Below are 13,284 nucleotides of genomic sequence, written 5' to 3'. Positions count from 1 at the left end.
AAAAGAACGACATGATTTAAATGATCGAAGAATTTCCAAGATATCCGGCTCAACTGATTACCATAACACAACACACAGTTGATAATTAAGCTTCTCCCATTCAGGTCTTTTATCATCTGAAACAAAATCTGAGGTTTTCTCCAAGTGGTAATGGTGTCTTTGACCAAGGAACCACAACTCCACAGAAACAGACCACGAAAGGTAATTTTTCCCGTTCAGCTTTGCAATGGTGATGGTTGGGGTCCCGGAGAATGAAAAAACAAGTCCAGAGGAGGCCATTTAAGAGCCAAACAGCAAACTCTAACACACAAGAGAGGAAAACACACAAGAGCTGACCAAACGGTTTGTCGGAAGGAGGTGAGGCCTGAAACGCACCCAAGAGGCAACAACGAAGCTGCCGAGACCGGAAGGGGCAGCTTCCGACGCCGGCACGGCGACGCATGAGCTGCACGCGTCGACAAACACGCGAGGAAGAAGCGACGCGTGGGGCGTCCGACGGCTGCGCAAGTTCCAGGGGTGGATCACGCTTTTCGAGGCGATCCGAACCCTGGTCTCGCCGAAAAATCCATCGGAGATGACGACGATCGACGACGACGACAGACGACAGCGACACAGTGGAGGACGACGAACGGCGCGACGAAGGACGACGGTCGAAACCTGCTCTGGTACCAACTTGAAACTGAAGGAGAAATTTCCTCCTTTCTCTCACAGCTTTATTCATTTCAAAAAAGATATATATATATATATATATATAGAGTACAAGATGGAGAGAGAAGGACAGTGACAGTGACAGTGACAACTCACTGCTGCCCTTCTGAACAAGCTTACTAACAAAACTACCTAATATAGATAAAATACAAGGATATCCAACACTCCCAAGCAACACATTCTAAGTGCTCACATCAATTTCTCTACCAATTTCCATCTATCGTCAAATACTCAACAAATCAAGCTTCAACAGTTCTTTCTCGCCACCTTCTCTGATAGCTGTCTAGTTCAGACTCAAAGCCCACACATTTTACAACTTCATCTATGAACCAGAACTGTTGAAAACCCGCCCCAATCCACCCACCACCCGCATATGAGAGATCTACGGTCGGATGCAGTTCAGAAAAATCAATTTTCGGTTTTGGTCAGATTGAGTCATTTTGGCCTACAACCAACCCAATCTGACCGATGCTCACCCCTAATATGAGCTTGACTTCAAAAAAATATTGATTAAATTTCTAAGAGGAGAAAATGATGAATTGTGCAACAATGCGGTGATTAAAATATTCCTTGTCCATTCGAGACTTGTCATTATCAAATATTACCTTCATTACATAACAAAGACCATTCAAAAGGAAACATAAAACAAATATTTTGACAAATTGTAAAGGAGATCTAATTATTCATCAAACTCATGCATGTGATCTAAAAGGTAGTTGGCAGCCAGCTCCTCATTTTTGTTACAAGCAAAGTACACCTCCAATACAGTTGCACGATCAAAACCCATTGCTTCGAGCTGGAGCAAAAACAAGGATTAAAAGTCAATGAAATTAAAGAAGAACCACTTAACAAGATATTCACCCTGCTATTCCTAAAAAGCAGGAGGGTGTTGTTTTCTACTTAAGATCAGAAGTGAGACTACATTTTTTTTAATGAGGAACATGTAATCAAAATCCATATAATTTTTTAACAAATGGAAAATGCAAGCAAAATGTCAAATGCTAATTGTACAGCTCTACAAACTCGTCCAACTGTACCAGTGACTCCAGGTAGGTTTAAACAGAAGAGTTTGGATAATGTAGGTTGTCAACATAAATTATGTAAAATTATTTATAGACTTGGGCTGTGTTTAGTTTAGCATTAAAGAAGACAGAATCCTGTGAGAAGAATGTATTTTACCTCGAACAGAGCATGTGATGTTCATGTTTTAGGCAAAAATATGTTCAGGTTTCTAACTTAGTTTTAACTCCCTCGTTGTAAAAGTAGCATTACAAAAGTATCCTTTTATACTATATATTACTAACTTAATAATATTAAATAAGTTGTACTTGTTTTAAATTTAATAGTTATATATCTAAAAGTGATTCTCATTTACACTATTCAAACAGCATTGCGTCAAAATCACTAAAATAAATGTTTCCAAGCATAAGCCCAATCCATTAAAACCTACTTTTAACCAAAACAAAAATATCCTCATCACATCCTATTATTGAATTATAGACCTTTAAATAAGCAAAATTACAGATGAAATTGATTAATGTAAGAAAAAGAAGCCAGGAAGTTTGAGATGAAAATAAAGTTTCCAATGTTCTAGAGGCATCAGACAGGGAAAACTATATATAATTCATTGTTCAATATAAACAAGACTCGAGAGGATAAACTTACACGCTCAATTGCTTGCCGCTCCTCAGGGGTGACAGTCACTGCTTGCGGCATGGCACCAGCCAGCTGTCCCAGTATATTTCTAAAACATAACAGAAAATTAAGTCACCGGACATCAATTAATAGGTAAAAAGAAAAACAAAACAAAATGAAAATGCAAAGAATAGATTAACCTTACCCCTCACCCCCTTCAACAGGTTCATTAATTAGGCGAAGGAAGTCAACTTGATGCTCTTGAATCAATCGCATAAGATGAGGATTTTGTTTGCCAAGCTCTTGTAGCATAGGCTGCAAGAAACGCAAAATTCAGGGAACTGTGATGAAGAGAATATAAAAACAGAACATACACTACCAAGCCAAAGAAGAAATTAAAAAACCTGCAATATTTGTGGATTAGCCTGTACCATAGCGCGTAAGGCTTGGAACTGAAACACAGCACAGCATTGAAAAATCCAGCTTAGACAAGCCTGGCAAGTACAAAATTAAGTGGTGGGACAAAGGCAAATATAGTGAATACCTGTTGACTGTTGCGAAGAAAGTCTAAGGAACCAGCACCAGCAGCACCAGACCCAACATTAGGAAGGCCCTGTCATCTAACAGTATTAAGTACACCAAAATATTTGTCCTCTATCTTTTTTCTTCAATAAAAAAATGTTTCTGAAGCTACCTGGGGAAAGAGGTCTAAAGGATTAGCATTAGGTCCACTAGAAGGAACAGATGCTGGTTGTGCTGCCTGTGGAGTATCAGCTGGAGGATTTGAAGGTTGAGCACTTGCAGGCACTCCGGTAACTGGTGGAGCTTCGGCTTGCTCTGGTATGCCCTAACAATTATCAAGAACGAACAATATTTTAATTAGATAGAGTGCAAGAGAACATAATACAAGAATCAAAGCAATAATCCAATGCCAAATTTCCAAACAAATGGAAGCAAAGCCAAACTGTAGGAAAAACAGCCATTAGAATATGTAGTTATATCCTAAAATTCACATACAGAATACAAATATTCAACAGCTCTCTCGGGGTTGTTATAAGCAGCACGAAGGGTGCGAACAACAGTATCCCTGTCCCAGCTTCCTCCACCCATGTCAAGGATTTGCTGAATTGTTCCCTCCAAGTTACTTCCAGCAACAAGATTGGATGCTGCCTGCCCATATATATCAGACTCTGGCCTGCTTCAAGAAAGTTTCTTTTAACAAGAAATTTAAAACAAAGAAATGGGAATTGAAAGAATGTTCCATCTTCAAAATAGGAATCTAACAAGTAAAAGGTGAATTCCAATGATAACAGAAAACAAAATATTACACAGAAGAGCCTGAAAATATAGGAGCAGGAGCTGGAGCTGGAGCAGCTGGTGCAGGTGCAGGTGCAGGAGCAGCTGTTGGGGCAGTAACAGGTGTAGCCCTGTCAAAATGGAATGAAGTTGTAGAAAGAATATATTTGACATCAAAAATATTTTAATTAAAATTTATCTAAACTAATTGAAAGAGAAAGAAAAGAAATAAAAAAAATCACGACTCACGATGCTCCAGTTGAAGCAGGAGCTTGAGGTGCAGTAGACACAGAAGTTGAAGTAGGAGTTGCACTTGGCTGCATAATTTGACACATCAGTTAATGAAATTTTCACAAGTTAAAAGAGGGGAATATATATTTTTTTTAATTTCTATGTCACTTAATAAAATGTCAACCTTATAACAATTTTCATTTTCTTTTTCTTCCCCTTTCTCCCCATCTGCTTTTTCTCTTCATTATAATCTTTTATGAGTGGAATGGAATTCACAAGTACTAATAAAGATTGAATAAATAAAATACTGTTCAAACAATGCATGCCAATTTTCTCTTTCAGCTGAAGCTACTCTATACATGACAAATTACACTAAGAAAAATAAACAATAAGAAAAGCCAGCCAACAGCAAGTAAACAGAAGTCCATGTGGGCCAGTGCAAAAGTTTAATGCCTCAGCATAAACCTAAAGGTCAGGCTAATAATAGTGTATTAAAAAATTAGACTTGTCCAAACCAACCAGCCCAATCAGCCTGGCTTCATGTTCAGTACCAAGCCAAGATCATGGTCAAAACTGATCAAAATGAGGATAAATGGGATGGAACAAGTAAAAGTCAAATTCAGAGTTCAGACATAAAACTTTCAATTCTGAAGGGGTGTCCATGCTTTGTCCCTATTTTATTTTTACAAATGCTTTATTATTATTCACTATGCATTAATTGATATTTTTCTTGGATCTCATTGCGAGAAAATTTGCACAACAGCGAACTGTTATAATTTACAAAGCACTAAGTTTTTTTTTTTTGCACAGCAAAAATAATTATATTAATAATAGGTCAGTATTAGCAATACTGACAAATAACAATTAAATACAATAGGCAAAACCTGCCAATCCCAAGCTACTAAAAAAAGACCAGCACAGAAGCTGGGTACCCATCAATCAGACAACCCTACGACATTTCTTCCTTCAATCTGACAGACCATTGATTAAAGTGAGTATGGAAATCTTGCTCCATACAACGTAACCATGACCAAGTGTGGAATAAAGCTTCGTCCATGACTTTTTCGGAGCTGAAAGTCTGATTTTTGAAAATCAGAGAATTTCTATGCTTCCAAATAGTCATAGATAAAGCTATCCAAAGCACTTGCCACGTTTTCTCTACTGAGGTTTTCCCACTCCAATAACAGAATTGCTGAAAGTGATATCTAGGTTCCAGTGGGAAAGGACCCACTCTATTGACCCAGCCCAATGCCTCCCACCAAATATGTCTAGTTTTTATGCATGAATACATAACATGGCCCACAGATTCCTCTTCCATATCGCAGAGAGGACAATTAAAAGAAAGCAACTCCACATGTCTCCTCCTTAGATTATCCTTGGTAGGTAATCTGTTCTTGAAGATTCTCCAAGCACTAAGTATTCGTAAAAAAAACAAATTAAAGATGGCAAGGTTATCAATGGCAGATGACAGAAGGCCGAAATTCCACCATATAAACACACCATTACAGCTTATGGTATCACCATAACAGGCCTCCTTTTAGAAATTGCCTATGGCAGAGGGGTAAAAAATCCCATGTGATAACATTATGTCAGAGCACTATAACAGTTATTTAACAATATTGGTTGAGATGTAAAGAATTCACCCAATTGAAATATTTCTTCCAACCCTCATCCAATGTTGTTAAAAAACCTTTATGGTGCCGCCATAATGTTCTAGCATAATGGTGGCACTATAATGGTCATTTAACAACATTGGATGTAGGTTGGAAGAAAGATTCCGATTGGGTGAATTCTTTCCATCAAAAACAATGTTGTTAAATAACCATTATAGCACCTTTGTAACTCTATAACGTAATAGCATTATGGTGATGCTATAATGGTTATTTAACATTGGATGGGGGTTGGAAGAAAGATTCCAATTGTGCAAACTCTTTACATCTCAACCAATGTTGTTAAATAACCATAATAGTGCCACCATAACACTACAACATGGCATTTTTCAACCCCTCTGCCATAGGCAATTTGTGAAGGAAGGACGGCTATGGTGGCACCATAGGCCGCAGTGGCATTTTATATGGCAGAATTTTGGCCTTAAATCATATTCCACCATCCCCCATTTGATTACCTTGATCAACTTGTCTAGCTCAATCATTTTCTCTCGGCTATGATTTCCTCTGCTTTTTACTTCAATGGTAAAAACAGATTTGGTACTAAATTCATGAAAAGAAAATGTACTTGATAAATATTTATTCTTTTCCCCCTTATTTATCAAGCCATTGATCAATAATTTTTTGCTGGGTTGCTGTAACACAGTTATTGATGAGAAAGATTAGAAAATGATGAAAAGTAAACTATAAGCAAGATTAGGATGACCATTTTATGTTATGGTTTTAATCTGTATTGTTATACTTTCCTGTTGAGGTTTGCTTTATTAAGATGTTGAAAGTCAAGTATTTAATCAACATATGAAATTAAATTCTGTTTAGATACTTCGATATGTTTTTTAAATTTTATTGTATTAGGCAGTTGTTAATGGCGGATGGCGGTTCATGGCGGAAAGCCAAAAATCCGCCATAAAAATATGACGGATGGTGTAACGGAAAATGGCGGACGTCATGGCAGACAAAAAAAAATATATACACATAAATATCAACAAAATAATCGATAAAAAATAAATATAAATAAAAAATTAAAAAAACAATGGATTGCATTCAAATAAACTAAAAAAGTTTCATGAGTTCACACAATAACCAAGTACCAACACCAAATAAACTCATTCAAGAGTTCAAAATAACAAAAGGATAAAAGCATAAAAAACAGAAAAAGGGGTGTCAAACAGAAAAAGATCATAAAAAAAGGGATGAACAGAAAAAAAAGGGGTGAACCAACAATAAAAAAGGGGTGTCAAACAGAAAAAAAAAACAGAACAAAAAAAACAAGAAAAAAAAACATAACCACCTTGCCGTCACAGACTGTAGCCGTTGCCGCCGCCGCCACCGTCACCGTCCGTTCGTCGTGTGTGTGGTGCGCTGGTGCGGGGTGCCGTGTCGCGAGCATGGTGCTGGGTGCTGAGTTTGCCGTCGTGGTGCAGGTGCTGGTGCGGTGTGCTGCGTCGCGTTCGCGTGGTGCCGCTGGAGTTCCATGTTGCTGTTCCTGCTCGCGCTGCTCACCATGTGAAAATCGGGTTAGGGTTGGGTCAGGTCAGCCCAACACGACCCATTGCGAAATTTTTTTTAAAAAAAAGGCAGTTTTCCATCATTTCCGCCATTACCGCAATTCCGCCATGGCGCCGCCATCCGCAACCCACAACGCCACCGCTATTTGGTGGCGTTTTTTCAAATTTCCGCAACGCTATTCCGCCATGGCACCGCCATGACCACTATTTGATAACACTGGTATTAGGTATTTAGGTAAAACTCTTATGAGATTACAAGTTTAGTCTATGAAAACTTTTACGTAGACTCTCAAATTTGACAACTGTGAAATTGAGAAGTCTCAAAAGTTTCTTTGTTTTTCCTTTTTTTGATAAAATAAAAAACTTACTTTTCTTTGGAAGAAAAAATTATTACTTTTGGACAAACAAGCACATCATTAATACGGAAGAAAAAGCCCAAAATAACACTAAATACCAGTTGAAGGCACTCTTTCCTTTTAGCTTGCATTTGTAACTTGTTTGGGTCAGACACATGAATAGAAATTGATGTGATCACATTTTCCACTGAATCATTTTATATGTAGTTATTCTATAAATTTTAATGTAATATCAAAACAATAATCAAATCAAGTAGTGGAAAAGCCCCAAGAACAAGAATAGCCAAATAATGTTAACATAAACAACAGTGCTCATTAACTTATTATATTATCTCACCTTAGCTGAAGGTGCAGTTGAAGTAGTAGATCCTTCACCAGATGAACTCTTAGTCTGCCATATTTTGAGCAGACTATAATTTAGTATTCAATAAATGACTATTTATGAAACTAAGAATTTGTAGAAGTACCATTAATTTCTCATTGATTTAACTCTATACATAACTCTCAACATTTTAGGGTGAAAGACTGCAAGTGATCCTTCAAGCTCTAATTACTTGCAATGAGAAGATAATCCAGTCATACAGAAACATGCATGTGACCGATAGTCAAGGTAATTTAGCAAGTCAAGACATAATCATAGCTATCAATCCCAGATAACAGTGTGGAGCAATCAACCCCAAAAACTACAATAGTGGGATAACGGATAGTAGGATGACCACTACCATGAAATTTATAGATGTAGATTAAATAACTTATATCACATCACACATATATAAATGCTCAAAAAAGCTATCCACAATTGAATACATACTAGCAATTAATAATTAAAATTCATAAATTTAAGCCAAAAACAGATGTTTATAACAAGAGTCAATCAAGTAATATAAAAGGGAAAAAAAGTATAGCAAGAAATGTCAACATAATCGCACTCAACTGTTGAATCATTTGATTTCTTATCATTTATATCAAATTTCACTTAATTTGGGCATTTGTTGGTTAGTTATCTAGCAATAGACATTTGCTTATATTTAAACAATTATTATCTATCAAAATAAAGTAGTGCGATCAAGTATCAATTAATTTTTTATTTGCATAATTTTATAAACTTAATTTACTTTATAAAAACTTTCTATTCAACAATTGGATTGAATAATCTCATTCTACAAAAAGTTATTAAGTGGTTTAAGTGTAAAAATTTGACACCCGGTGTCAATTGACCCTATATCGTGTGTGTAACAGAACATAGACCTCTCTGTGACGTGAGCAAACCAGATCCCAAACGATGTGAAGCAATACAAAACAGAGTGCCAGAGGTCCCCAAATTGTGGGTTGGCCAAATATGCAGGTGAGAGATGTAGGTTTGATGGTTGGTGTCAAAGAGAGAAGAAGCATAGTTTGATGGTGATCAGTGAGAGTAGTGCATTATTTTGGCCTTTGAAAGAAAAGGAGTGAGTGGGAAAATAGGATTTGTGTTCTGATGAAAAATCAAAACACAAACCGTTTTTTCATTTCATCTTACACAGCTGTGTAAGATGAATTTCTTGTCCCCATTCTCTGAATATCCTTCACTCTTTAAATAAAAAGGAACCTTGACACCACCACTTGTGATGATGTATCAAGCTTGGAATAGGAGAAATAAAAGGTTGGAATAGCAAAAAGTTCAAGGAATCAAATTGTGGAAAAAGAAGGCTAAAAAGTTGGTTTATATTTAGGCACTTAGATAGCATAGATCAGATTTTTCTTGCAATGGCTTATACATGGAATTTAATCTAAAATACCAGTAGTTGAACCTCAAAAAGCATTCACATTGAATGCCCAATCTGACCAAATAAACTCAGTAAGATCTCACATTATCATTATCATTAACTCTTGTATGACAAACAATCAAGATCACTAGTTAGATTGTGAGATTGCACAATCTTACAATCCTACCCCCAATATCTCAAGCCGTAAATGCAGTAAGATCTCACATTATCATTAACTCTTGTATGACAAACAATCAAGATCACTAGTTAGACTGTGAGATTGCACAATCTTACAATCCTAGCCCTACTATCTCAAGCTGGATCATGCATTGAATTGTGCCTCGGTGGGATCGCAGCAAGATTGAAGCAAAATCGTGGTATCAAACGATATTTTGCTATCATGGGAATTGGGTCTTTCAGACCAAGTTGTGTGACCTGATTCACCAAACTTACTTTTCGTGACGTAAAATGTGTTTTTTGCTCCATGTTCTCTCTCGAACAAACATTTACACAATTGCACCCTATTCTCTCTCAAACATCTCCATCACTCTCATTCTGAAATCTATTTCTGAATGTCATCACTCTTGCCTCTCACACACCATCTCAATCAACCCTTTTTGCACATCAGCTGTCTTCATCCCTCTCTTCTTGTGTTGGTGGTCTTAATTTTGTAATCAATGAAAATGGCTTCTGATGGTGCTGGGCAAGGTGATAGTGGGACAAGGGCTCATGGTATTGGGGCAGCATATGTACATCAAAGGTGATTGTGATGAGTTCATTTAGTCTTATCTAGGTCAAAACTTAACCCAAATGGTCTACCCAAACAACTTTTTACTTGTAGATATGTTGCAGCTTTCATTTGAAGTTAATGAACTAAGTACTTGCATGCTTGTGAGATACGTCAAATCGTTGAGTACAAAACTCAAACAAAATTCAGCTCAGATCACAATCACATTTAGTTCAAATTGAAATTGGAGGTATTTATCCTAAAAAAATATCATTATAAATAATAAGTCACAGTTTACACAAGCAATCACCATCAATTTGCTATATCGCAACTATTGCCAACCATGTCAGATTCAAAACACCAAATAACTAATAGACCTAAACATGAACTAAGCACATAATAATACATAATACACAAGTAGTTTTTAAGTTTAAACAACTATCTACACAGCCAAATAATTGAATACATTTTGGTAGTACAGAGATCAATGCAGTTTCCTTTTCAAAATAGGAAAAAAAAAATAAGTAAATAAAAGAAATTTTCACCTTTGATAGCATAATTACAATAAAACTACTTTCAGCTACTTTATTTTCCTCCAAAGTAGTACCATCTTTTAGAACTTTTCCTTGATGAATAAGCATTTGCTGTGCAGCAGGATAGACATCTGCACCCTGAACAGTTTCTATATTTTTCTTCACTTCAGAAAGCTGTAAATAATATCCACAATTAATCAAATATTACAGACTAATTACTGTAGTTCAGAAAGAACAGAATATGGTAGAAACATAATGAGAGAAGTATGAAGCACATAATTAAAAGAAGAATTAACACACTCTTAAACACCCTTATTTCATATATAACTCTAAAGTGAGGGGTGTGCTTTAGAGAGAAAAAAAGACAGTCATGTTTAAAAAACTCAAAGGAGTGGAACTTAACAATTTCATCATTTGTTATACTTAAAATTTGTATGCATTTTATCACATTCTCAACCATTTGTCTTAATCAACAGTTATAACTCCATAAGTTTCCTCTGAAACACCACCTTCACTCAGAGAAGCCAAATTCCCTAATTTCAGTTATCCATGATGGTTTAACAACAACAAGCTCAAGTCTTAAACAATGTTAATTCCAACAGGTCATAGTTCAGTTAGTTATCAACCAAAGTGTATGATGTAGCAGTGTATACAACGTCAGTCATGTGCAACTACAATGGATAATGATTCCCATATGGGCATGATCTCCCAATAGTAATCAAAACCAGTATTAAACCAGAATTTCCATCCTAGCATAACCTTTTTTAAATTCCCAAGAAAAGTTCCAAACAATATCAAAGAGTGAAACTTATTCATTATCATGCTCCAATCATGCAACCACTTACTAGCAATTGGTCTTACACTCTTGCCTAATACACAACAAATAAACAGGGCAGGCCATATTAATTCCACACAAAATCACGCACATAAACAAAGCACTAAATTCAGAACCTAAATTTAACACTCAATTACCAAAAATAAAAGATTGATCGGGGAATTATAAATTGCCATCACTCAAAATCAACAAAAAAAAAAAATCGACCAACAAGGAAGGTAAAACCCTAGTTAATCCTCAAATTCAAGGTTTCTGCTCGCGCAATCAAAGCGGGGGGAAAAAAAGCGACAAGTCACGATCGAAATTCAATTGAAGAATGAGAGTGTTAGGGGGCAAACCGTGTCCGAAGGGTTCACTTCAATTTCGAAGTGCGTGCCCTTGAGAGTCTTCACGAAAACCTTCATCTTCGTCGCTTTTCGCCGTTGCTCGATCGCCGATTGAACAGCCTCGGGGGTCTCGCCGGCGAGGCTTCGCTCCACCGATCCGAAAAGGGGTTTTCTGCCCTAACTAAACGACGACGCTCTAGAGAGAGAGAGAGAATAACTGAGTGCGCAAGAATGCTACCCCGAAACGACTGTGAGCAGAATCACTTTTTTATCACGTTTTTATTTGATGAAAGGCGAAACACAACATCTCGTTTCGTTTAAATAGGGGTTTGCTGGGATACGATTGCCATGCGCCGTGGTTAGGGTTGAGATTCACGCGGCGGCGATGGCTCTTTGTGAAGACACGTGGACACTGCATGGGCGAGTGGCATTCACGTAATGGAAAATTGGTTTGGGCTCAAAGTCGAGAAGTGTAGGTCTACCTGTCTGGGAAAGAAAGTTACATGATTAGTTTAGTAGTTAATTATTTAAATTTTAACTAATTAATTATTTGTTAAAAAATTACGTAATTTCTTAAAAAAAAGATGTAATTATTTATTAAAATAAATAATTTTTTATATATGTACATTAAATATCTTAAAATCATTCATTCTTATTTTAAAATGTATTAATGATTTATTTAAAAAGATCTATGTGTATTAATTTTTTAAAAATATTAATTATTTACCAAATTTCGTAAATTTTTTGAAAGCATTAACTATTTTTCAAAAACAAGTAATTATTTATAGGATAAAAAGGGTTTTACACTGGTAAGTTTATTAATTTTTAAAATTAATTTTTAAAATAATTTAAATGGTGATTTGTAATTGAATAAAACTTAACTAATTTTTTTCTATATGTGTATTAATTTTCTGAAAATCTTTAATTATTTTTTATAAAATTATTAATTTTTTGGCTTAAATTTAATTTTGGTTCTTTTATTTTTCAAAATTCACAATTTTATTTCCTTTATTTTAAAATAGATATATTTAGGCCTAATTTTTTTAACAACCTATAACTTTAGTCTTCCTATTTTCAAACACAGATATTTAGTAGGTTTTGTAAAATCCAAAATTTTGGTCCTTTCGTCAAATTTGATAGATAAGAAATTAACTTGATGTGACACAAATTTACACGTGATACGGGATTGTTTTTTTAATCTATGTTATAGTCAACGTTAATTTCTTAACTATCAAGCTTGACAAATGAATCAAAATTGCAAATTTTATAAAAGTGAGAACTAAATGTCTTTATTTTAAAATAAGAGAACTAACATTATGGATTTTAAAAAATAAGAGAATTATCTATATTTTAAAATAAAGGGACCAAAACTGCAGAATTTTAAAAATAAGAATATCAAAATTGCATCTAAGCCTATTTTTTTCTATACAATAATTTTTTTCTATATTTATATTAATTTTTTGAAAATTATTAATTATTTATCAAAATTCTTATTAATTTTTTGAAATCATTAACTATTCAAAAATAAGTAATTATTTATAGAACTTAATTAACTTTTTTCTATTGGTGTATTAATTTTCCAAAAATCATTAGTTATTTTAAAAAAATTAATAGTCTTTTCTATATGTGTGTGAATTTTTTTGAAAATCACTCATTAGTTTATCAGTTTCTTTCAATTTTAATTTTAATTAAATATTTTTAAAAAATATATAAAAAA

The 13,284-nt window shown here is 35.0% G+C and overlaps 1 protein-coding gene across 6 annotated transcripts; it reads right to left on the bottom strand.

The window, feature by feature from the left end:
* Window positions 1–1,250: 1,250 nt before the first annotated feature.
* On the bottom strand, window positions 1,251–11,861 carry LOC114422887 (ubiquitin receptor RAD23c-like). 6 transcript variants are annotated; one of them, XM_028389443.1, is made up of 13 exons: window positions 11,580–11,861; window positions 10,419–10,580; window positions 7,739–7,792; window positions 6,829–7,032; window positions 3,889–3,956; window positions 3,672–3,770; window positions 3,361–3,541; window positions 3,038–3,190; window positions 2,888–2,956; window positions 2,748–2,795; window positions 2,549–2,658; window positions 2,374–2,452; window positions 1,251–1,504 (listed from the first exon to the last, which is right to left on the bottom strand). In XM_028389443.1, exons 1-13 carry the CDS (start codon window positions 11,643–11,645, stop codon window positions 1,388–1,390), a joined length of 1,410 nt encoding a protein of 469 aa, XP_028245244.1. In that variant the 5' UTR covers window positions 11,646–11,861; the 3' UTR covers window positions 1,251–1,387. The 6 variants fall into 6 exon arrangements, with proteins under 6 accessions (XP_028245244.1, XP_028245245.1, XP_028245246.1 ...); XM_028389444.1 differs by having other exon boundaries at window positions 3,361–3,538; window positions 11,580–11,860; XM_028389445.1 differs by lacking the exon at window positions 6,829–7,032 and having other exon boundaries at window positions 11,580–11,859.
* Between the last annotated feature and the right edge of the window lie 1,423 nt (window positions 11,862–13,284).

Source organism: Glycine soja, chromosome 8 (genome assembly GCF_004193775.1).
Source record: "Glycine soja cultivar W05 chromosome 8, ASM419377v2, whole genome shotgun sequence".
In the NCBI taxonomy this organism is placed as follows: Eukaryota; Viridiplantae; Streptophyta; class Magnoliopsida; order Fabales; family Fabaceae; genus Glycine; species Glycine soja.
This window is presented reverse-complemented; position numbering and strand designations above follow the sequence as displayed.

Bases quoted from the DNA above. Each gene is read 5' to 3' on its own strand.
- LOC114422887 (XM_028389443.1), bottom strand. From the start codon at position 11,645: ATGAAGGTTTTCGTGAAGACTCTCAAGGGCACGCACTTCGAAATTGAA. The intron at 10,581-11,579 runs GTTTGCCCCCTA...TATTATTTACAG, and splicing joins AAGTGAACCCTTCGGACACG to CTTTCTGAAGTGAAGAAAAA. The intron at 3,542-3,671 runs GTAATATTTTGT...ACTTTCTTGAAG, and splicing joins ATATTTTCAGGCTCTTCTGT to CAGGCCAGAGTCTGATATAT.